Source organism: Eretmochelys imbricata, chromosome 4, assembly GCF_965152235.1.
Source record: "Eretmochelys imbricata isolate rEreImb1 chromosome 4, rEreImb1.hap1, whole genome shotgun sequence".
NCBI classification, from domain to species: Eukaryota; Metazoa; Chordata; order Testudines; family Cheloniidae; genus Eretmochelys; species Eretmochelys imbricata.
The window spans coordinates 24,808,054-24,834,409 of record NC_135575.1 but is presented as its reverse complement, the minus strand read 5'-3'; the positions used below and the strand labels follow the sequence as shown (position 1 = coordinate 24,834,409).

General features: G+C 40.7%; 1 protein-coding gene across 2 annotated transcripts in view; it reads right to left on the bottom strand.

Moving 5' to 3' along the window:
• CCSER1 (coiled-coil serine rich protein 1) overlaps window positions 1-26,356 on the bottom strand; it is a 709,611-nt gene that overhangs the window by 494,513 nt on the left and 188,742 nt on the right. For both annotated transcript variants that reach the window (XM_077814383.1, XM_077814384.1), the window contains exon 4: window positions 11,834-11,927. In XM_077814383.1, the coding sequence (XP_077670509.1) occupies window positions 11,834-11,927 (94 nt within the window). The remainder of the gene's footprint in view (window positions 1-11,833; window positions 11,928-26,356) is intronic.

Sequence of the window (26,356 nt, the reverse complement as noted above, 5' to 3'; positions counted from 1 at the left end):
GATTAAGTACTCAGAGCATTTCCATTTTGACAAAAGGACTATCTCAGTGTAAATCCTCAAGATGGGAAAGACACAAAAAAGTAGCACCTGGCACACTATTAAAACTTTATTGTCCAAAAAATTGAAAACTGTATGCAATTGTTTTAAATGAATATGGGTATGTCTTAATGTGTTGTAATGATGGTGATGTTCATGATTGCTTCTTTTCCCCTGCCCCAGGGCGCACTTGGAAAAGATATGTTTTATCTCATTGTGTTTTTCTTTTGCTGTATTATTTAAATGCCTGCCTACTCTAGACCTTCCCAATAGGAAGCAAAAAAGCACTTGTTTAATTTAATTTCTATATTGGTTCTTTTAGTAAGTGGCAGCTTATGATACCAGCATTAGTTTAGCAGCTGTATCAAAGTATTATCACATAGGCATGAAATTTTGTATTGAGACGTGTTTTGTTTTTAATTAGTCCAGGAGAACCACAGCAAATTCTTCTCCTTTGCTGAATTCTCTCATGACCCTGGACTGTGCATTTCTGTCCTTGTAGTCTGTTTATTAAGCAAAAAAAAAAAAAAATGTTTGGTGTCTAGATAATTGGTCTGATTTTCAGAGGTGCTGAGCACAATGAAGAATATGGGATTTGCATACAATCAGCACCTCTGAAATTCAGATCAGTTACTTGGGAACCTAAGTTGCACCCACATTTGAAACCTTCCGTCAGGCTCTTAATATTTTGCTTTTCCTTCCTCCTTCAAAATAAAAAAAGCTAGAATATACTGCTTGCTGAAAGAGCAAGCTCAAGAAACTCAAGTCCTCTCTTTCCCCACAGAACAGGAACAGCACATGTGATGGCAGGGAAAATTTCTCTACACCATCTTACATGTGCTTTAAGCCTGACCTACAGGAAGCATCTCTAAAGGTATGGAGTCTCCATCTCTCTTGTAGTTCAGTCACTATACGCATTCATTACTAAGCTTCTTTGCTGAGATGGGCAACAAGAATTCCACGATAATATCAAATTGGTGGCGGTTTTGTGATGTGAACTTCTGTCAGCTGGGAACTAGACTGAATGTACCCGGTTTATTTTATACAGGCTACTGAACAAAGAATAGTGCTTTAGTTCACGCTTCGTTTTGTTAAAACTTACAAATGGTACATAAGTTATTGTACTACTTACAATATACTGTAGATATAATCTTTTTTCTGTAAGATTCCAGTCACTCACCTCCATTCAATTCCACTCTAACACAACAATATCTTACAAATACTGCAGATGTGGTACCATCTTTGTAATGCTTTTTAAATTTTCGTTAACTGATGGTTTGAGACTTGTAACATCATTTCCACCAAACATAAATATGCAGTTTTAGAGCATCATTTGGCATCTGGAACATCACTGACTCCTTCATTAAAAAGCCCACAAGATTACTTCCCTGGGTATCTGGTGTTCTTTAAGAAGCTGCGTAGATCATAGTTATAACAGTTTAGCAAATGACAACTTTTATTTATTTCACTGGAGGATTTAAGTTATTGTCTTACTGTGTCAGATTCATTCTATTAGGCTTCAGGGGAAAATGTCCAGCCCCAGTAAAATGATGTTCAGGAGATTTGAAAAATCTTAGTTTCTAGCCTCTTCCAGTTTTTGGAGAAACTCATTTAATCACAAATCACAGCTTACAAAACAATCCATGCCTGCAAACCGTACAGACATTTAAATAATAGGATTGTAAGGCCTGAAATTGGTTTACTCTGAATTGAAACTAATTATACTGTTCCATCTTTTTAACAAGAGGCTCTCTTGTTGAAGAATTAGCCTATAAACTATTGCATAAAATAATAAGAATACATAAGAATAATGGTTCAATAGTTCCTGCTTTCTTTTTAATTTTTGCTACGATATCTGTATTATGACATACATGCAGAAAAGTCACATGTTCGATTTATTTCATGCTCATTATTTTTTGTATTACGGTAGCACTAGGAGCCTTAGTCTTGAACCAGGATGCCACTGCTCTCGACACTAAGTAATATGAACATCCAATTATTAGCAGTGGCATGGTATTCTTTGTTAATTTAGCTACATGGGTTTATTTTGTTCTGAAACTTATAAATCTAAATATGGATGTGGGAATCTCAACAATAAAACTAAATTGATGCTGCTCATGCTTAATTCTGATATTTCATGTATGCAAATCTATATAGGGAATGGGGGAAGAGCTCTTCAAAGGCACAAATGGGAGTTTAGTTGCCCAATTCCCACTGAAAATCCAAGTAAGCGTACAGATGCTGTGCACAGTGACATAACCAACTGCAAGAAGTGACACACTTGTCACACTCGGAAATAAAAACACGAGTGAGCTAAAATATTTAAATTCCCAACAGATTATCACTTGTCCTATCTGATTAGTAGTGGTGCCCAAATTTTATACATGTAAGAACTTTTTTTTTTTTCCATTTTGTATGTAAAACCAAACTCTGGTTTACTGGTTTTCTGAACTGAAAGAAAGTTACCCACCAACCACCCCGTCAGACACGTAGATGCAACTTCTCTCTAAGTAGGTCTGCTTCCTAGGAATTCCCATAGTTTTATTCTGAGGACCATCTTTTTGTCCTACACAGTTTCTCTCTCCTCCTGCAAGACTTCCATTTGGTGCATTTTCTTTCAAAATGAAAGTACATGCAAACACAGCCAACCTTTGCGCCACTGCTGCTTCAGGTCTTGGTTCTTCTCCACAGCTTAATTTACAACATGACCTAACCTCAATTTGCCTGAAGCTTGCAACACTCAAGGATACCCTGTATTCTCCCACCCTTAGGGCCAGATCTTCAGTTGGCGTAACAGTAGAACTCTTGACTTCAATGCAGCTGTGCCAGTTTACACTAGATAAGGATCTGGCCCTCACTCTTCTATAACTGCAACATGCCCTACAAACAGACCAGGCTCCTATTTTCCCTCGTTATGACTTTCTGAATATGTATTGTATTCAGAAACAAGTATTTTTATCTATATGCAGTTTGTAATCTGTGTCTATCTGTCTCAAACAAACACGATGTTGTCTTACACCAATTATTGGTCACTCCTGCCCCCATCTGTACTTTTGCTACCGTAACCTTTGATTTGTGTGTTCCCAATTAACAATTTAAAAATAAGGAATAAAACTAAACTGAATTCTTTAATGTTTGAGCCTGCAGGGCTGCTACAGATAATGTAATTTAGTGGAGGACTGAGAATAACACGAATGACAAAATTAAAAACTTTATTTAATATTAAATAATTAATTAAGCAAGCAGTCATTACAATATACACAGCATTTATACTCACATTCTAAGTTTAAATGATGTTTATAGGAGTGATCAATCCTTGCATGAAGAGAATTGGTATAATCCTTTCTCTAACAGTACCTTGATAGTGGATGGGTGCACCTATCTAAAATCAGCATATTGATTTTTATAATCAATTATAATAATGCCCCTCTAACAGGGTTGGCACCTGCCTCTCAGGAGTGCTCCCCCCCGCCCCCATGCTGCCCGATCAAGTGTTTGTGCCTGAAGTCTCTCAGTTTGTGGTGCTGTAGGTGGAATAGAACAAATTGCTTCCAAGGGGATACATATTTATCTTCTCCGAGCCCTGGTACAGGGCCATAACCCCAAGGCTTCTAAGCTCAGTCCCTGCTGGGTCCCCTCTGCGAGCCAGGAGCTCCTTCTTAGCTCTCCCGATCTTTGGCAGCCCACCCCCCGAGCTCAGCCCTACCCATACCGAGCTGTTCATAGTCCTGCTGCTCTTTCTAGCCAGCCAGGAACCTGGTGCTCTCTCTTGTAGCTCCAGGCAGCAACTGACTGACTCTGTCTCTGCTACTCCTGTTTATGTGGCCCTCCTGGCCACTGATTGGCCACTCCTGCAGCCCTTCTGATTCGCTGTTTCCCCTGCAGCCATACTCGGCCACTTGAAGGACTTCACTTCTGCTCCTCTCTGGGACTGAGTGAGGACCCTGAGGCCTCCAGCAGTGGGCTAAATCCACCCAGTCACAGTCCCTTAATTAATTAGCATTAATTAATCCACCCTTTTAACCATAATTAAATATTTTCTACTTTCTCACTGCCTGTTTAACATTAAACTCATCTTTCATTAACTCCTGCTTAAATGTCATAACAATAAGTATCAATACAGATGGCATTTTCCAAAACATTAACATTTTGTCTGGAACACTTGTAAAAACCAGCTAGGATCAAAACATGCTTACAATGTGACCTGGGATTAAAGCCTAATTTATCTTCAACTTGCCTCTGAATTGTTTTATATCACTTTACTCATATTTTGCCAGGCATCACTTGATAATTGTCAAGTCTATTTTTAGGAAATAGATTTTTGGGCCTACTTACATGTCAAAACATTTCCATATCTACACGGTCAAGCATTATCTTTATAGGCTACATTACCCAGCAGTTGTTCTTTATATTTATCCTTATGTGAGGGCTGGTTCTACATTCAAAACCAATGGGGTTCCGTCTCAGCTGAGCTGTGCTACTACCCATTAAAAATTAACAACAAAAATTACAACCTTTAATTAATAGGCACAGGAGGAGCTCCTAATTCACTACAGAATTTCCACACTGCTTGTTCATCAAATTCAAAATAATTTAGCAACTACCTAATTAATTCCTAATTGACATCACTGGGCCATTACACCAACCTTTGGCTGTGTATCAACAGATATTGGCCTAAGGCCTATCAGGCTTTCAAAAACACGATGAGCCTATCTAATACAACTTTCACTTTTTAAAACAATGCAAACAAACACACTGGATTGTTCCTGTTACAGGGGTTGATCACTGTGAATTTGAATATCTTATTAAAGGAAGTAAAAGAGATCAGAATCTAGTATGACAATTTTAATTAGCCATTCAAAAAATAATTAAAACTTTTATCCAAATGAAAAGTAGAAGCTATATTCTATCCTGCCCTAGAGAATTTATAATATTCCATTATTTTTTTTAAAGATCTGGCTATTGAGGAGAAACAAATATCTGCATTATGATACAATGCTACAACCGAAAACACTACATTTCTGATCCTACTAATGCGCACAAAATAAAAACTACCTATCTCTAACATCAGCATGTGGTAGTAGGATAACCCATGAGCCCTAATTATGTCACCGACATTTTACATTGTCTTCTCATTATTTGCAGTATTAAATAGCCACAGCACCACATCATTAAACTTTAAACCAAAAAATAAAAAGTGGACCTATTTACTCTTATTTTTCACACAGAAAGACTAAAATAATCAGTGCCATATCTTAACATAAATATGTGTACATGGTAAATTGATATATCTAATCCCTTCCAGTCAAAATATGTCTACATATAGCACATACAAAAAATCCCACTAAAAAAAAAACAAAACAGAATGATTGTTCCTTATCTCATCTTTGCTTCTCTTGACAATCTTGGATTGTAAGCTCTTCAGGAGAGGGAACATGTCTAAACCAGCAGCTAGGTTTAGAGAACATCCTGTGAATTAACAATGCTAGAAACATTAAATCTAGTATATTATTATAAACTTTTAATAGCAGCTTTAAAAGATATTTAAGCCTTGGCAGCCTAAAAGACAATATATTTAATGGGGAACAGTTAATAGGGAGGTGCCACATAACCTCACCCAGCCCATTAAAAAAGTACCTTCTCTGATCTTCGTAAACAGTTTTTATACTGTACTTTCAAGAAGGATGACCACTACCTTAACTATGTTGATTTTGGCTTCTAGAGCTTGTCATGCCACCTCACGGGTGTCTACTAACTGTGACTAACTTATTAAGGATTTATGCACTACAGGGATCATAATCCTCATCACACTGTACCAGTTGGATCAGTGATCCATCAAGGCTGGTGTCCTACATTCTGCCAGTTACTAGTATACTTAGCACTTTATAATGGTGAAGCCCACTTCCCCCTTTACTCTACTAGCTAGCTAGCTAACATCATCAGTGTTAAACATTATTATTTCTACTATTACTGCTACATGGGGGGAGAAGGGAGAAAATACTTCCTGACCCCTGCAGCAATCAGCCCATGCACTGAACCATGGAGTTTGATCCTTAGCTGCAGCAGGCAAGTGTTCTGAACATGAACAAAACAGCATAAATTATCTTATATGCTCCATTTCTGCACATAAAGGTTACTTTGGTTAGTTAACTGGAAGTGTTAAATTCTTTAAAAGTTTTTATTTAGAATATAGGGTCAAAGGACCAGATCCTCAGCTGGTATAAATTGGCACTGTTTCGCTGATTTAAACCTGCTACAGCAAGTTACACCAGCTGAGGATCTGATCAAAAATGGTCAAACTTGGTTGTTTAAAAGCAGCCGCTTGAATCCATATTTAGGTATCGAAACAAGAAGTCTGATTTTCAGAGATGCTGAGCACCTGCAGCTTCAATTTAAGCACCTAGAAATGAATTTGGGTAGCTAAATTTAAATACCCAAGTCTGAACATTTTGGCATCAGTTTTTGACAGGTTCCATCTTACACTAATCAATAGGTTTCAGACTTCTGTATTAAACTGTGACTCACTTCCAGATTTAAATATTTGTGAAACTACACTCTAGTGGCTTTACATGAGTCCATTCTGTATATTTTTATTTAAAATTGCAGAACTTTTCCCCCTTTTTTTGTCTTTTAAGCAGGACTTTCATTGCAAAATTGATTAACATTCCCAGGCTTCTGCAATTTAAAAACATTACAAAATTATCGGGGCACTTCAATTTGTTATAAGCAGCTCAGTTTAGAGGTGATCATGATTCTGGTCACATGCAATGTATACAAGTAATTTAAAATCATGACAGAGCCTTAGATTTTTTTTAAAAGAAATTCAGATTAAAATAATCATTTTTCTGGGCATGCCTGGAGTCAGCTATTAAAAATAACTGGGCTACTTTATATTTTTAAGAGAGCTTTTATCTTCTATCCTTCATAAACAAGAAAACAAGGGATACCACACAGAAGAACCACCAGTGCTGTTATTATGGAATTTGTTTTTCTAATGGAGGTTATATGAAAATCCATGGGGTATTTGTATTGCTCTGAATATGCTTTTTGCATGGTCTGAAAACAAGTTTACATAATGTTCCTTCAAGTGTATTTATGGGGTGGAATAGGGTAATAGTCCTTTTAGCACAGTAGACTTGATCCTCCTCTCTTCTGCGGGGCTTGCTTCACTGTGAATTATGGGAGACAAGCTCGTGCACTTATTCGCACGTGAGTGTAGCCTGTTTTTCAAAGCTATGTATTGATCTGCACCACATATCTCATGCAGGATCAAGCCCCAAAGTTACCTGAGCTGTAAACATTAACTTATGTTTGAATCATTTTCTAGCATAATTTTCAGGTATAGAAAATGCCTATTTACAAATAAGCGTCTAAGAGCCTGATCCTGAAATGGGAGCTGCAAATGTGGACCTTAATACCTAAGTAGCACCATAAGAGAATCAGCTGGGAGTAAGGAACTGCAAGCACAAAACCTTCTCCAGGATCTGGGTCCTAAAATCCAAATATGGCATTTAATACTATTACTAAGAAATGTACATTGGAATATTGGAGCCACAATGAGTACCGGTAGTTTTGCTGTTTGTTTTTGCCTTAAAAAGTAATTCTCCCCTGGTAATCAGGCATATAAACCATTCTGACTATTCTTATTGCAACAAATATTCTATCTAGCTTCTACACAATAATTCCTCTTACAACATTCTGCTTGTCTGATGTCCTCAGTACTAGGCACCATATTAGAAATCAGTTATACACTATGGCTGGACTTCCTGTGATATGGAGCTAAAAATACCAAAAATACCCACTGCGTTCTCAATATTGGGAGCATAACAGGGTTGGGCCGACTCCTGGGCTCCCCCTTGTGGCCAAAGGGGCCACTGTGGCACACTGTTTTTCTTTCTGCTCTCGAAGCCCCCTTAACAACTGCACATGAGCTTCTCTCTGGTAAACACCAACCCTGCCTGGGGCCAGTTTAATAACAGAAATAGCTCTTAACGTTCCTCTGGGTCCCAAAATAAAGTCCATCACCACACAAGAATCATAGCTGGAGCTCTTTCTTTTTCTCACAGCCTGTCTTCCCTGCTCGTCCTAGCTGAAGATAAGCTTTTAGGCCCAAACTCCATCCAGGTTTCCATACTGGAGTCTTTTGCTGTTTGGGCTTCTCTCATCTCCAACACCCTTGGTCTCTGGATCTTCACTGCAGGAGCCCTTCACACTGTCTGTAGACTCTCTGCAGTTTTCTGAGGTTCTCCCCTTTATTGCAGCCTCCCACTGCTCTTTGTAGAACTATCATCTTGATCTCTGAGCCAGGAGTGACTCATTTTGTAATCAGGATTGGTTAGCTGCAGCCCTTCTGCCCTTAAGGGGTGAGTCACTTTGTAACAGGGAGACTGATCCCAAGAGAAACTTTTAGATTAGAGAGAGAGCATTACAGTGCAGGGAAATGCTCACAAGATAGTTTAAATTTGTTAAAAAATATGCTCGTTCAAATCATCCATGACTCATTGTGGTGCATACTCTATTATTTTGATGAGATGTAATTGAATCAGAAGTTCCACTTGCAAAATAATAAGGCACATTAATCAAATTCTCACTGAGGTACTACACAGCTAATGAATTCAACACAATCTCTACAATATCAGAATTCTAACATTTCGGATGATTCTAAGACGACATCTAAAAATTACAAACTATAGTAGTACTAGGGCCCTATTTGAAATATCAACTAATTTATGTTTAGCAAATTGCAGGTAATAATCTGTAATTTTTAAGAAGACCAATTCCTACGTGTAATATCTCTTCTCTTATAACTGTTAATTTGACTAGAACTCCAGGACCAGTGTAGTGGTCCCTCGCTCTCCAGTAGGTATGGAAGCCACACTGCCTCACTGTAGGGGCAATAGTCTTCGGGCTCGAGTCGCCTGGGCAGGATCCGTCTAACAAAAGCAACCATAAAATAATAATCCAGGCTCCTGTCCCCAACCCAGGGTGGGGCATGCCAACGTCGTCTTTAGCCCTCAGCCCACTGAGCTGGGGCTGACACCAATTAACAGTCTGAAGCCCCTGCTCTCCGGTGGGGCCGGGTTAGCAGTAGGCTATCGCCTATGCCTGCAGGTTGAGGCAGCCAGCAAATATACATCATCTGTAGCTCTCGCCCTTTGGGCAGGGCAGAGCAGGGAGCAGGCTTCAGCCTAAGCTGGGGTTCAGGCAGCCAGCAAGCACACAGTCAATAGGCTCTAGCCCTTTTGGCATGGCAGAGAAGGGAGCAGGCTTTAGCCTGGACTTTGGGCTCAGGCAACCAGCAAACCCATACAGTCTCAGGGTTCAGGTAGGGGTGAGCGCTCACACAGTCTCGGGGACTCCAAAAGGGGTTGAGCACCCAGCAGGTAGTCTAGGGTGCCGTCAGTTGTGTTCAGGGAGCACAGGCCTCCTGGCCTAAGGTGAGGAGTCTGCCACCCTGAGGTTTGTGGGGCAGGGTGATGCGGGCCTGCCCTACTCCACCGTGTCCCAGCCCAGGGCCCTAGCAGTGACAGAGAGGTCTGCCACTGGGCCAGTGGGGATCCAGCAGCAACCCACTGACCTAGAAGCGGTCAGCCCTGTACCCAGCCAGTCATCAGCTGCCCCTGGGCTACTTTCTACCTCCCCAAGGTTTAGTACCTGGGTATGCACCAGTCCTCGGGCTCCTCTGGGTAGACAGCCGACGGTAGTCCTGGTAACCCCTCATCTTGGTCCGTCTCTGCCGGAGGGCAGGGTGTGGATTCAGCTCCTGGGAGCCGCAGCAGGCGTCCGTCTAGTCTGCTTGCTCCCACTCAACTGAGCAGCAGGGTCCTCCCTTTATACTTCCTTTCCCACCCCGGTCCTTCTGGCAAGGGGGGTGGGGCAGGTTTGGCTCCACCCACCAAAGGGAGTGCAGTGGTCCCTCACTCTCAAGTCTAGAGGGAGGCCACTCTGCCTTACTACACCGGCCAACAGAAATTCTGGAATTCTCTCAGCAGACCATTGTGACTCCCAGCTTCAAAACTCATAGCAGTCAAAGTCAGACTAGCAGCTGGTTTTTTCTTTTACTATTTAAGGCTGCAATTTTTTGAGGATCGGAGTTTCCCTTTTCAGAATTTCAAATGAAGTTGACAATAACTTGACAATTTCACAAGAGAATAAATATGATCTTCTGGTTACTTTTAGTGAGTTTTAATGTACAGGAATTTAATCCAGTAAATCTAAGGAAAGAATAAAAGCATAATTGTTCTAATTTCTTAAAGTGTTAAAAGGTAAGGTTTGTTATTTTAACATTTAGAGTTAAGTAGATAGACCATCTTCAACCAACACCTAATCACAAGAGATGTCTTCCTATAACCACTTTGTAGCATTGTTAATCTGCTGTTTATATAGGAATCTGTCCTTGTTTACCCAGTTCGGCTCATCCTCCTGCCACGCAGTAGGATACTGCAAATAGGACATGTACTGCTGGTACTGCCATTCCATGTGCATGTCCTCTGGGTACTCTGCTTCCTATTGAGACACTGTGGAATAGCTACTCAGTCTTTCCCCATAGTACCGTGATGCCAATAGCATTAGCAGCATGTTAAGTGTCTTGCATGCATATTTCATCCTACTGCGTTGCAGAAAAACACCATGTAAACTCAGTTCAACCAATTTTATTGTTACTCGGTCAGATAGTGTGTCATGAACAGCTACAAAAACACAGCTCTACTTTTTCCAAGGAGTAAATCTCTTATGTATTATAGGCCTGATCCAAAGCCCTTCGAACTCAATGGCACTCTGTCCACTAACTTCAATCTGGTTTCAATTAAGTCATTTAGGCCCAGATTTGCCAAGGTATTTAGGTGTTGCTGTGCTCAGAATTGTAATGCCTAACTGATTTAGGAGCCTACATTTTTTAAAGGATTTAGACACTTCAGAAGATTTAGTCTTTTGAAAATGAGACAGGCTCCTAAATCAGTCAGGCAATGCTGAGCGTAGCAACTCCTAAATGCCTTTAAAAATCTGGGCGTAAATGACTTAATTTCAAAGCTCAGTGAATGCTGAATTCCATGCTGTGAGGTGCCAGCACACATCAAGATCTCATTTATTCCTGTTACAACATGGCTCTGAAAACAATCTGAGTTGACTGTGGTTACAAGCATTAGTGTTCGTTATTTGCCGACCATCAACAGCTCTGGTCATTTGGAATTAATTCAGAATACACAGTTTTTAACTAAAAGTAAAAGAGAAGATCAAATTGTACATAATAAGAACAAGAAGTGAGAGAAGTTCATATTCTCTGTAGCTATATTAGTAAACATTAATTGAAAGTAAGTGTGACAAAGCGTTAAGCACCATGCTAAGACATATTCTAACATGCACACAGAACAGGCTCACTAATATCTGTGGTGGCCTTTTGGTGGCTCCGCAGTAAACACTAGTTATTTTAACCATCTGGAAAACCAAATGAATTTGTCCTTGATGCGGCGCAATTGGGATTCTTTTGCTTCTGTAAAAATTGCCTCAGTGTGATAATTGGCCATATGAAGTGATCCACAGTAAAAAGGCTTGATCTCCAAGTAATGACAGCATCCCAAATGATGTTAAGGAATCAGCAACTGAAGTGTAAAGAACATGATATCCTGCATGCCGGTTCCCAAAGGCAATTAGAACCATTAAGCTGCTAAATGCATAATCCTCTCCCTCCTCATCCCAATTAATTTTTATTACTTCTAAGTAAGTGCACTAGTTTTTTCCTTTATGTTACAGTACATAAATAATATTCAAGTTGTAAATATCCAATATTTGTATGACTTACCAGAACGATGGTGATGCTGTTCTTCTAGGAATTCCAAATCAAGCATGAGGTCATCTTCATCCAACTCACAGGAACCCAAGTTATTCAGAACATCCTGTACATGAAAGCAAAGCAAGAGTTTAAAAAGATCAGCCTTTAACACTGAACCAGGGTACTGGGAGCTATCAAACCTAGGTGATACATCAATGGTTAGATTCAAAAATTAACAACAGGAAAGCTCTTTGAATTAATAGTCTCTGCAATACTGTGTACAACTTCAAACTACCTTCACTTTTAAGTTGTAGCAATGGTGAAACTGAATGAGAAATTAAGTACACTGCAGGATGACTGTGCCTTATGCTAGCTTTCCCCCCAGCCGCCTCTTGTGATAAGACACACATTCATACAACCATGGATGACCAGTTTTTGATATGCCTCCACATGCTATGTCCTTCCATATGCACCTTACTTTAATAGCCCTATTGACATCAGCAGGATTATTTGTGGAGAAAGGTGCTACTCAGCCTGAGTAAGGGATCAGAACCTGGCCCACAGACCAGATAAACACAATAGGCCAAATTCTGCTCTCATTTAAATCCAGAGGGCCAGATGATCTCACCTGCAATTAACAGAGCTATACCTGGAAGAAAAATACTAAAATCTGGACCCAGTTTAGCAGAATAAAAATTGGCCCTATGGCTGAACTGAGCTACAGAAAAATTAAATGAACTAATAAACTAAATAAAAATTTGCCACTTCCTTTTGGCACTCTTCTTACAGGATCATGAGTATTTATATTTACATCAAAATGTGACTATTGCTATCTGTAAAATTCTGATTTTGTTCTTGTAATATCTTCTCACAGGAATATCTTTTTTGTGTTTCGGTAAAACTAAAGGTGAAGCATAAAAAAACCAGAACAACAGTAGTTTTATCTCCAATTTAAATTAGGACTACTTATTCATGTTTTGATTTTCATACCAACAATCAATATATATTTATTGTCCTATTTATATAAGATACAAATATTGGGAAACTTAGGATAAAAAAGGAATTCGGGCAGAACTTCACAATCTGGTAAATATTTTTGTGGGTGGGCAAAGACCAAGTGAGAAAGTCAGGATCTGGGATTTCGTTACATCATTTCCCTTAGTTATTGTTTTCTTTCAAGATTTTCATATTGATTTTTGTTGTATGTTTCAGCTGCAAGTTGATACTCAGGATTTGAGACACAACACTTTTGGAAGTCATCAAGGTGAAAACCAAATTCGGGAAGTAGGACATAATAGCGCAATCTGTTGGCATCATGCTTCTGCCCCCAACACCTATCTCCATGTAGTTCAACTAAAGAACCAGTTTCTGAGAAGACCAAAAGGACTGTGGATCGAGTCCTGAAAGGACATCTGCACCCATGTAAATCTTAAATGTACTGCCTGGAACGCCTCCAAAATGTGCCTCTACCATTTAGAAAGAGGCCAAGTGAACATGCTGGTGGTGTAGCCAGTGGATAGCCAGACAATTCATATTCACTTGGGTGGACTCCAGTTAGAGGGGTACAGTTTGCGTTGTCTGGTATTCTGCTGTTCCCATACCCTATGTCAGCCAACTGTGGGATACTAAGGTTAGAGACAAACTGTTGAAATTAGCTACTCCCAGAAGCACCTGAAATGTTGCTTAAAAACATAGTGAATAATCTTGCATTTTGACTCTGTGTATTTAATCTTGCGTGTCATTATTTACAATGAGAAGTATATGGGGGAAAACAGATTGATTTGAAACAAGAAGAAGAGAAAAAAGGTGATTGAGGATACGTTCAACTCCAGGCACTATTACATTCAGTATGACTAGGATAAAGCCAGACCATTCAGTTACTTGTTTAGTTGATAATATATTCTTCTAAATGAAGACAACATTTTTACAAGAAGTGCCATATTAGTGAATCTATGCCAGACAACATAATAGGCCCAATTCTACATTTCTTTTTTAATCCATGCTCAGACAAAACTCCCACTGAGGTCAACAGCAACTGTGCTAGTCTCTGAAGCACTGCAGTCCTGGGTCCAATGTATTTGCAATATGGGCCCAATTAAAACCCATTGAAATCAATAGATAGACTCACTCTGACCTCAACAGGCTTTTTGGTTCAGGCCCTATTTTCCTTAGGAATGTCACATTGTTATTCTAGTGCACCAGCTCATTCATCATAAGGCTCAATGTCATACAGTAGAGATCAATGTACTTTATAATAGACAGAGCAAAATAAATACAGAGAAACACATACACACAGAAGATTGGCCCAGGTACTTGATGACTTTCATGGCAAATCATTAGAGACACAATGTGCGTGAGGTAATATCTTTTTTTGGACCAACCTCTCCTCGTAAGAGAGACATGCTTTTGATCTTACACGGAGATCTTCTTCAGGTCTGGTAAATGTACTCAGTATGTCACAGCTAAATACAAGGTGAAATAGATTGTTTAGCATAAGTAGCGAACACATATTTCAAGGGACCATTCAAGGTGAAGTGACCCATTCACTTCTCCAGTCATAATGGGGAAAGGGTGTGGGGGGGAAATCTGGGGGTGAGGGAGGTAGTATGTTATATAGACTGTTGCAATAAGCCATAGATCCAATGTATCTATTCAGTCCCTGATTTTTAGTGTCTAGAAAAATTACGAATTTAAGCTTCCAGGATCATCTTTTGAAGATGTTATACATGTTTCCTTTGAGGATTAGAACAGAGGTCAGATTTAGAGTGATCGCTTTAAGAAAAGTGTTCATCCACAGGTGAAATGGGTTTTTTGTCTTATTTTTCTGTGTAGGTTCATTCGAGAGCATGGTGATTGTCTTGGGGCATTTAGTGCACTGGAGGAGGAACACCACAAGTTGTGATAGCATGTGTAGGACCCAGAGATCTTGAAAGATGTGTTGTGTGGGGTGTTGATCATTGTAGCCGTGGAAATACACCTACAGGTTTTGCATCTGTTGTTCTGGCAGGACCTGGTGCCGCTTTGAATTTGTGTGTCCTGGCCTATGTGGAGCTTGCTTCTGATGATGAGCTTGAAGTTTTTGGGGGTTGTTTGAAGGCCAAAAGTGCAGGCTCAGGAAAGATTCCTTTCAGGATGGGTCCCCATCAAATATGTGTTATAACTGTTTGATGATACTCTGTGTGGTTCCAGTGTGGGGTGATAGGTGACAATTAGGGGTATGTGGTTGGAGCGGGTTTGATACCACTATTGAATCAGGCTCTCTTGGGGTATTTGGGTGGCCTGTTCCATGATGCCATCTTTTTTTTCTGGTGGAGGGTCCCTGTTTGGTGAAGGTGGCTTTAAGTTTGTTAAGGTGTGTATCCTGGACTTTCTCCTCTGAACATGTTCTGGGGTATCTGAATGCCTGGCTGTAGATAACAGATGTCTTCTTGGTGTGTTTGGGGTGGTTACTAGATCTGTGAAGGTAGGTGTGGTGATCAGTGGGTTTCTTGTATATAGCCGTCTGCAGGGTTTCATTGTTTAAGCTGATTGTGGTGTTCAGGGAGTTGATGCTAATGTGGGAATAGTGCAGAGAGAGTTTAAAGGAAGGGTGGTGGTTGCTGAAGTTGTGGTGGAAATCTATAAGAGAGTTTAGGTCATCTGTCCAGAGGATGAAAATATCATCATTTTATCTCAGGTATATCATTGGTTTCATGGTGCATTTGTCCAGAAATTCTTCTTCAAGGAGGCCCTTGGAGAGATTGGCATATTGGGGAGCCATCCTAGTGTCTGTGGCTGTTCCCATGGTTTGTTGTTGCTCATAAAATTATTATGGGTGAGGCTGAAATAGACGAGTTTGGCAATGTGTTTGGGGTGGGTATCTGAGGGTTGTCCATTATCTTGTAACTTCTTGCCACCTGCAGCGATGCCATAGTTGTGACGGATGTTGGTGTATAGGGAAGTGACAATGATAATGTTGAGGGAGAATGACAATATTGTGGCGTTTCTGGAGGAAGTCTGTTGTGTCCTGGAGGAAGCTGGCCCTTTCTCCGGTGAGTGGTTTGAGGATAGTTTCTCTGAGTCCTAGTATTCCTTCAGTAAGAGTGCTGTGGCCAGATATGATAGGTTTACCATAATTATTTCACTCTTTATGTTACTTCTAATCATTTCACAGTACTCTTTCTCCACATATATTGCTCCTCTCATTCCCAGCACAAGACAAGATCCTTAAATGCAAATCAGTCCTTTAAACTCAATTAGGCATTATCTTCTAGAAACATGGTATCTGTAGTACAAGGACTTCTGCCTCCCTTTCCTTATAGTGGTCTGTAGCGGGGCGGTCACCCCGCTCCAGTGTGGAAGGGGTTAAAAACAGTCCTAGGAAAGGGCGGCCCTGGGGAGCCAATTAGGAGTGGGCTTGAGGCAGCCAATCAGGGCCGGAATGGAAGTATAAGAAGGCCTAAGGGAGGAGCTGGGTCACAGTCTCTCTCCAGCCTTGGAGGGAGAAGGACTTAGCTGCCTAGGAATAGGGTATTTGAAGCAGAGCAGGGCTGGGGAAAGGCAAGAGGAGCAAGAGAGCTCGTGCCTGGCAACTCCCCAGGCTGAGGCCTTGATAAAGGCCTATGCAGGTACTGGGGCTGGGAGGTGCAGCCCGGGAATAGGCAGAAGCATCTGGTCCAACCCCCTTGCCGATGATGAGTGGCCACTACAGACTGCAGTTTGCCCCAGTGAGAAGGGGCTAGATGATGACCGGCAGTAGCCACTGAGGCAAGGTGGAGGGGGTTCCCCTGAGAGGGAAGACCGAGAGAGTTTGGGTAATGCTGGGGCAGAACCCCAAGGTAAGGGGCACCGGGGTCCGGGAGGGACATGGGGGGGCCTGAGGCAGGTGAGACACTGGCCAGCAGAGGGCGCTCCAAGGCTGGAAAAGAGCTAATTCCCAGACGACCAGCAGGAGGCACCGCGCCAGTGAGTCTTCGACCCTGTCACATGGTCCTTCGCAGCAGCCGCAATTATCAGCCTACTTCATCGGCTGAGAGCAGAAGCTAATTGTTAATGCTGTACCTACATTTACAGATCCCAGGGGTTTAAAGTGACAACAGAGGAGTATGGAAACCTTCACCTAATTAAGAATAGGTATTGTACAGAAGGAAAATAAATATCATGCAACCATTACAATTACCTGAAACAGAAGAACATCTTGTTCCCTTTACCTGAATGTTAAGCTGCTGGTACGTCTGCCTCATAATTACTATTTATTTTCCTCGTGCTGACAAATGTAGAATTTGCTACATGAGTTTTGTGCTATGGAGTGCCAAGCATAAAAATAAAAATAATGAAAAAGCTGTTACATGGATTTACTGTACTATGTTACCGGACACTAATGTGGACGTAAACTCACTCCGAGCCCAAGAACTGTATTGTTACAAACCAGAAAATACTAGCCTAAAAAAACCTTGCACACTATTAAATTGAAAGAAAAAAGGAGGAAATATTGCAGCTGATCACAAAACACACATCACTTGATGCCAGACATTGTTAACACATTTAAATAGTTGTTGGAACTCATTAAAAATTGGAGACTGAAAATCCCACTGGAGCAGGGGTGGGCAAACTTTTTGGCCCTAGTACCGCATCGCGTACAGAAATTGTATGGAGGGCCAGGTAGGGAAGGCTGGGGGAGGCTATGCCTCCCCAAATTATGAGGCGTGGCTTGGCCCCCACCCCCATTCCAGCCCCCCAGAACTCCCACCCCCATTCAACTCCCCCTGCTTCCCACCCCTGACTACCCCCAGGACTCCTGCTCCCTACCCCTTGACCGCCCCCCTGCATCCTCCCCGCCCCATCCAACCCTCCCTGCTCTCCCCGCCCTACATTACCTGTGGGGTGGGGGAAAGAGGGGCTCAGTCCTTTCCCTGTGCATTTCCCCTGCTTGTTTGGCTGCTTTCCCTGGCAGTCGAGCAGGGCTCGCTCTCTGTCTGGGCTTGGCTGCTGGGGACAGGGGCCAAGCATGCCGGAGGTGGAGTGGGGCCCTGGTTTGCTCTTCCCCAGTCCCCAGCAGAAGGGCCCAGGCTCCTTAACCACCCCCCCGCAACCTCCCCTTCTCCTCGCCTCCCCCCCAGAACTCCCGCTGACCGCACTGCCCTGGATGCCCAGGTCTGGCCGCGCTACAGCCGTGCTGCCCGGCCGGAGCTGCATTCACGCTGCCAAGGCGCTGGGGGAACTGTGACTGCGAGGGAGGCAGGGAGGGGCCAGGGACTAGCCTCCATCCCGCTCACCACGCTGCTGGGGAGTTGGGCTGGCTCCTCTGCAAGCCTTTCCTGACCCCGCTCCCTGGCAGGAGCTCGGGGGCCAGAGGGTAGGGTCCTGCAGGACGGATGTGGCCCGCGGGCTGTAGTTTGCCCCCCTCTGCACTAGAGGTATGTAGACATCTTGCAACACCGAAATACATTTTAACATCTTTTCCTTATGGACACTTGTGAAAATTTTACCCCTGGACCTTTCAGAAATTCCAGGATCACAGACTGGTATGACAAAAATATTAAAACTTGGCTGTCTATCACTATTATTATTTGCATTGCACGAGGGGCACCAATCAAAGATTAGGACCAACTGTGCGAAGTTCTACACAGACACACAATGAAAAGGGAACCTAAATAGAAGTGGGCTAAAGTTCTTTTAGATACCGTAGTTTGAATATTTTTATCAAAAATGATATTGAAGTACCCTGTAGCATATCTGCAAGATACAGTGATTCAGTACTGTTCACACACAATGTTTTTTTAAAATGTTGTAGTAACAAACTTTAAAAGACTACAAGAACAATCCTTGCAGTTCTTAAAAAGCATCTTAAAGTATTTAATGACAAAAGCTGGTTAATATACTGCATATGTTAAAAGGAAAAAACCAAACAACTACAATGTATGAACTTGAATAAGCAGTCCAGAATGCATTCGACAAACATCTTAAATCACATAAAATGAGAACACAAAACTCAATAATCCCCTAGCCCAAAGACAGCAGCTAATCTGTTGGTATCCGCAGCAAATATGTTGAGATGGCATTAATACATCTTAAGTATAAAATAAAACATGTGAAATTGCAGCCAGATTCTATTTCAGACTTTAAAAATGCCCATGCTCCATTTATGGGGGTACCTAGTGAATATATACTATGTGCTAACCTCACATCTCAAAGAGACATTCTGCAGTATCATGGTTTTACTAACGTAATTATATAAAGCCAAAGTCATGCATAATGGAAAATGGAGCACAGAATCATCATAGTTTATGGCTGAGGAGTATATCAAAGTAAATGCAACACTAAAAGAGTGAACTTTTACAAAACAAATATTCATAACCGCAGTAAGTATATCTGATTATAGACATTAAATTGGGACATTTAGAACCTAAATCAACTGGGGGCATTTAATTTGCACTGGTTTTACACAATCATGCTAAACAAGAGTTCTTACGTGCAGTGTTGTCAGAGCCGCGTCAGTCCCAGGAAGGGACTAGAAAGACAATGTGGGAGAGGTAATATATTTATTGGATTAACTTTTGCTGGTGAGAGAGACAAGCTTTTGAGTTTACGCAGAGTTCTTCTTCAGATCTCTCTCACCAACAGAAGTTGGTCCAATACAAGATATTACCTCAAACATCTTGTCTCTCTAAGAGTTTGTGTAAAACTTCAGTCACAGAGACCCCCTTGGGACCGTTACCTGATGTGCTGAAACTACCTCTGAGCCCGTTTTCCCTGCCACTGTGGGACTCCAGAACCCTGTCTTGTTGAGCCAGACACGCTAGTTTGCAACAACACAGACCCAGGTCTGGTCCACGCTCCCAAAACTTCAGGCTTTAATTGAAAACCACTCAGCAGGTTACCTATCTCCAGCACCCAGTCACCCAGTTCCCAATGGGATCCAAAACCCAAATAAATCCGTTTTACTCTGTATAAAGCTTATAGAGGGTAAACTCATGCATTGTCCACCCTCTATAACACTGATAGAGAGATATGCACAGTTGTTTGCTCCCACAGGTATTAATCGCTTACTTGGGTTAATTAATAAACAAAAGTGATGTTATTAAGTATAAAAAGTAGGATTTAAGTGGTTTCAAGTAATAACCAACAGAACAAAGCAAGTTACCAAGCAAAATAAAAAAAAACATGCAAGTCTAAGCCTAATACATTTAAGAAACTGAATACAGGTAAATCTCACCCTCAGAGATGTTCCAATACTCTTCTTTCACAGACTAGACTCCTTCTTAGTCTGGGCCCAATCCTTTCCCCGGTACAGTTCTTGTTAGTTCCAGCTCAGGTGGTAACTAGGGGATTTCTCACGACTGGCAGCATTTTTGTTCTGTTCCACCCCCATTATATCTTTGGCACATTTGGTACATTCATACAATTAGGATGAACACACTCAGTAGATCAAAAGCTTTGTAATGATACCTTACAAGAGACCTTTTGCATGAAGCATATTCCAGTTACATTATATTCACACTCATTAGCATATTTCCATAAAACATATGGAATGCAACGTCACAGAGTTCTTATAGCATTTGTAGGAACTTCAGGCCTTGCCTGTATTCATAAACATGACCTACTGAGAGAAAGTCTTTTGAAGCTTAGCTAGGGTCCAGATCAACACCCTGTAGAAAATGAGACTGCAAACTCCCACAAGGGTCTCCTTGCAGATCCTTCTGTGAGGGACATGGACTCCTCACTCAAAGGATTTGTACCCCAGAAACAGTGTCTCAGGGGATCCATCTGCATGAAGGCCTTCTGTGATAGTTTCTGAACCCCTAAATCTTCTCTAGTGCTAATCAATCCCCCACTGATCACTGCATATCACCAAGTGCTGATCTAACCACCACAGAAACAACTACTGCAAGTACATGTTGCAAGCAGTTCTCCACTCAAAACTCATCCTATTCATCCTAGTCAACACGAATGACATACAAACACACACACACACACACACACACACACACTCCCCAACCAGCCTGTGGTGGAGAAACAATGAACTAGAACTGTAGTAGTAAAGAATGAGGAGTATCACCCAGGTAAAAGCAGCATGACACAGGCAAGCCACTACCTTGGCTCCAATAAAAAAGGAGTAACGCTCCCATGCAGCTTCTCCCACCTCTTGCACTGGAGCTCAAGGTAAGAGTTGCTTTGGGAGATAGTGAGCACCTGTGGGACTGTAGAGCTCCACAGCATCATAGGGTTAGGCTGAACTCCAAGATGGGGAGCTTCTTCATTTACATTCCAATCACGTTAACTTGTTTGCTTCTCTGTTATCATCACAGACCTTTGAGGAAAAACTCTTGCTGATAATATTTTTTTCCAGCCAGTCATTTCACAAGAATGTAAAATCGGACACAAGAGCATACCCAACAGGGCAGATAACATGTAAGCACATCAGTAATGTTCCCAGTGCCACCCTACAGGCATTTTTGATAAAGGTTGGGAAGGGAAATAGATACACAGTGAGGAGAAGTGACTTGCCCAAGGTAACACAGCAGGTCTGCACCTGAGCATTGAATGGAAGCCTGCTATCCTGATTTCTACTCCTGCACCATATCCATTAGATTATGCTACCTTGAGAACTCCCTTTTTTGGTGCAGGGAACAGAAGTTCTAGATTTATTTATTATTTTTTTTAAACTTTAAGATTTTTTAACCTTCCCCATCATGGTCAATTATGTCCCAGGAGAGGAATAACACTAGTTTTTTAAAAAAAAAAAAAAACACGCAAAAGAGGCCTTAACTGTACTTTAATTCAATCCTGTGTTTCAATGCTTTGTTACGTTAAGAAAAAGAAATGAAACCTCTCACCAATGTTCTAGGGAAATGCTGATTGTCTATTAATGCTGATGTATAATTTATTTATTCCAGAAGGCCTAATCATTTTGTGCAGAGACAAGCTCTCCAACAAAAAAAGTTTAATAAAATTCTCCACTGACTTTTGATCTCAGAAGCTTAAAAAGAACTTTCCTACTTCCATGTCTCTGTTTTGCATTTGAATTTTCCCTCCTTCAGTTAGAATGGGGCTAAAATTAATAAGTGCTTTAGTTTATCAACTTCAGTTTATCTCTAGCCATTCCTTATGCCAGAACATCTGTTTCTCCATAACAGTACCAATAATTTCAGCACAGCTCTGGGCATACTGTTGGTTCAGTAATTACTGCAGTGAGACACCCAATAGCAAGCCAATCACTGAAGTCTACATTCAGTCCTCATTTGGGTAGAACTCACATTTGACCCAGCAATACTGGATTTGGAAGGCTGTAGGCTGGGATTTTCAAACCCATTACTATTTTAGGATTAAGGACTTGTCTACACTGTGCCACACTCTGGACTACAGGGGTGTGAACTGCAGAACCACGCCAAAGTGGTGCAACCTAAGTGCCCCGTGGATACAAAAAGTTACTTGGGTATATGTCTACACTGCAATTAAAAATCCATGGCTAGCCCATGCCAGCTGACTCAGGCTTGCAGGGCTTAGGCTGTGGGGCTGTTTAACCGCAGTGTAGTCTTCCATTGTTGGCATGGGTTGGAGCCTGGGCTCTAGGACCCTGCAAGGTGGGAGGGTCCCAGAGCTCGGGCTACAGCCCAAGCCGGAATGTCTACATCTCAATTAAACAGCCCTGCAGCTCAAGCCACATGAGCCTGAGACAGCTGGCACAGGCCAGCCATGGATGTCTAACTACAGTGTAGACATACCCTTAGTTTGCATTAATGTAGTCCTCTTTCAAAGAGTATGAGGGATCCACATGAGGCAGTTAGATCGCAAGACTTTGGTGCACGATGCAGTTCACACTCTCATAGTCCACACTGTGGCACAGTGTAGACATGGCCGCTATTACATTAGTATCTGAGCACCTCACAACGTTTAATGTATTTATCCTCGCGACAGTCCGATGGTGTATGCAGGTATTACCATCCCTATTTTAAAATGGGGAACTGAGGCACAGAGAAGTGAAGTGACTTGTCCAAGGTCACACAGGAAGTTTGTGGCATAACAGGGAATTCAACTCAGGTCTCCCAGTCTGATGCCCTAACCAGTGGGCATTCCTTCCTCTCCTAAGGGAGTTTTACTCTTCAGTGGGAGAACAGGTATACCAACCCTGAGCACTTCAGAAAACCTGTCTATATTTTTATCTCTTTTGTCATGTCCTACAAAAATAGTGTCTCTAACCATCTTTAACAATGTTCTTAGTAATGTAGCCAGAGCAGGGAGGAAGGCAGAGTGTCCATATTACTTAGTAGGTAGCTAAGGAAGGAGACATACATGTGCATGGACCTATTCAGTCACTCTTCTGCTTGTATCTCCTGAGAAAGATCTAGGTATTTGCTGTCTAGGTATTTTGGTGGAGGGGTTCATGTTCTGTAATTTAATTATTTACAGACGTGTCACTTCTGGTAACTTTTAAAAGTTTCTCTTACAGTTTCTTACTTATGGATGTTAGATTAGGTATTTTGTTTCTAGCTCTAACAGGATACACTGGTATAGTTATTTAGGCAAATGGATAGCCAATAATTTAAAATAATGGTGTATTAGTATTTTGGATAAAATGGCCCCCATACATGCCTCAGTTCAGACTACTTCTCAACAATCACCTTAACGTACATAATCAGAATGGAGTATACATTCAAAAAATATTTCTAGGTATCTGAAGGCCTTGCCTATTCATTTGGAACTATTTTTGTTATTATTGAAAATTCTGTAAAACAAGAGAAATTATCCAACTGTCCTTTTTTCATCCTATTGACAGAGGTCACATCCAAAGTTCTTTGACTTCAATAGGTTTTAGATCAGGTCCAGACTTCTTAAACTAAGAAATATTAGCTAAAGATGGTTTCATTCTAGCAAGGGCTACATGCAGTGATTTTTGAAGACAGCTGAGTATTGGACAAGTGGCTTCCTGCAGCCAGTAGGTTTTTTGAAAGCTTTGGCCAAGTTACTTAATACAGTGTGTTTTCTCAAATGTTTTTGCCAGATGACATTAAGGTAATACAGGGCTTAAAGCCAAACACAATTCTAAAACAAAGATTACAAGCTTTTCGGGACAAGGCCTGTCTTATTAGTAAGTGATTGTACAGTGCCTAACACAAAGGAGCCATCTCTGATTGGAGCCATTAAGCATTCCTGAATTACAAATGATAAATAATTCCTTCTGTAGAGAAGCACTCTGAACCCATCAATTACTGACCCCGTTTCCAATTTACACATTTTATTATGGACATACAAAAGTCGCTATTATTATAATTGCACTCATTTAAAATTAATATTTTATTTATAGATGATAAACACAGCCCACGTATAAGTGCACAAATATTCATCAAACATATTAATGTAATAATCCTATTTAATTCCCAAATAACCAGTGAACTAAATAAAACCACACACAAAATCAAGTCAACATAATTTACAAACTCAGGCAGAATGAAGCAATTTAGGGCTGGATATCCACAAATAGTACTGTATATGAGACTCAGATTTGCACTTCACTTTAGTAGACCAATCTGAAAATTATAAAAATTCCAAATGAAACTATTACTTTGTTACAATTTTATCTTCAATCTGAGTTTCGTAGACTTCATACTCCTAAAACAACATGGTTAAAAGCATACAATGATGTCCTAATGGTGGCGGACACAGATTCTCTGTCTTTATTGGTGTCTTTGGCATTTCTAGAAGCATTCAGCAATGCAGCTAAGTGCAGTCCATTCTGATTGCTTTTCAGCTGGTTACTTTCTTTCATATTAGTGCTGGTGTCTACGGGGAGATTTAGGTCTGATCAATTTTGTTCTCAAAACAAGTGGGCTTTGTTCTGTTACCGTTGCATGTGTGTGTGTTGTGTGAATGTATGCACACACACACACACACGCACACACACACACAGAGCTGTTGGACCTGTCATCCTTCAGTATGATCCAAGGTTCTTTTATGTAGATGACATAGATTGCCATCTAATTATAGCAATACCATAACAGTCTTGACTATTGCTTGGGTGATATTAAGCATTTCAATAGCAAGCAATTTAATGAAGCAACATCCATTTAAGAGCTGAAGTTTAACAACTTTTTCACAGAGATCTGCTGCGCATCACTCTGCTTCTGACAGTTAACTTTGGTTATATGTTAATATGACTTTACCATCCTGGAACATGAAGACCTGGGTTATAACATTACATTTTGATTTTTTTTTTTTGTAAGCATTTTGCATATGTAATCAGTAAGGCTTCTGTGTATTATCGACATAATACTGTCAGATTGAGACCTTTGCTCGATAAAAAGATAATGGAGAGGTAAATTAATACTTTGTTCTAAAATCAATTTTTGCATTTCTTTGTTTTTGTTTCTTCCATTAAGAGACTGCTGCTGATAGAACACTCATTGCTGTCAGAGGTCTTACTGAATCTGGATTATCTGATCACATTGATATCCTTTTGAAATCTCTTGTTTGATTTCAAGCAAAATACTTTATTCTTCAGAAATCAAAACTCCCACAGACATCCATGGGACTCTGAAGCACATCAGGAATGATGTGATTGAGACTATAGGACCAGATTTTCAAAGGTCTTTAAGCATCTACTGGGATTTTCAAAAGTGCCTCAGTGAGTTGGGTGCCTGAATCCCATTGATTTCAATGGTAGGAAAATTTCCTGGACTTTAACAAGTCTTAGGAGCCTAACTGCCTAATTTCCTTTTGAAAATGGGACTTGGACCCATTCTAAAATTTTCCCTTAGCTCAGAAATATTTTGACATATACGTAGGTACCCAGAGTATCTTTCCAGTTATTTTTCTTGGGTTCTTGTTTCTAGTCATTTTCTGCACACAGATTCCCCAATATACATTGGAGATTCTAGGCTTTTCTGTTTATGGCCTTTGATTATGGAATTGGCTTCTCACATTCAGAAAAATTACTGACTCAGTTACTGAAAGTAAAAAAAATTACAGACTGAATGCTGGCACTAAACAAAGAGTATTGTATTATATTATTACTATAAAATTCAGCTTGTGGATATTAATTGTAAAATAAATTATCAATGCAAATGACACAAACCAGGGCAAGAGCTGAAGCACAGCTTTCTGTCTGTGCTGGGGGAAAATGTGGAGGATACTATTTGGGGATAAAATTTTCAAGGGTTGAGAGAAGACTCTCTGGAGAGAGTAAATGGGTTCTTGTCAAAAAAATGTACAGACAGCAGAACACACATCTATTTATATGTGGTTGTAATTTATGTGGTGCCAGAAAATAAGATTAGAATTAATCATTTATAGTTAAGGTCTGAAATTGTTTGCAGGGATTGCTAGCAGCTAGTACTTCATCAAGACTGTAACCAGCTAAGAAATGTGGCACACAATCTGCATTAGGAAAAAATCTGACACACTAAAAGGAAAATATTAAGCTATTTAAAGGATTATTAATGCTGAGAATCATAACTGAATAATTCATGGACATAATGAAGTAATTCCCCTTCTGCCCTCTCACACATACTTCAAAAAGAAAATACAAATACAAATAACCCAGTAAACGGAAAGAATATTTAAAAACGCAGAATACTT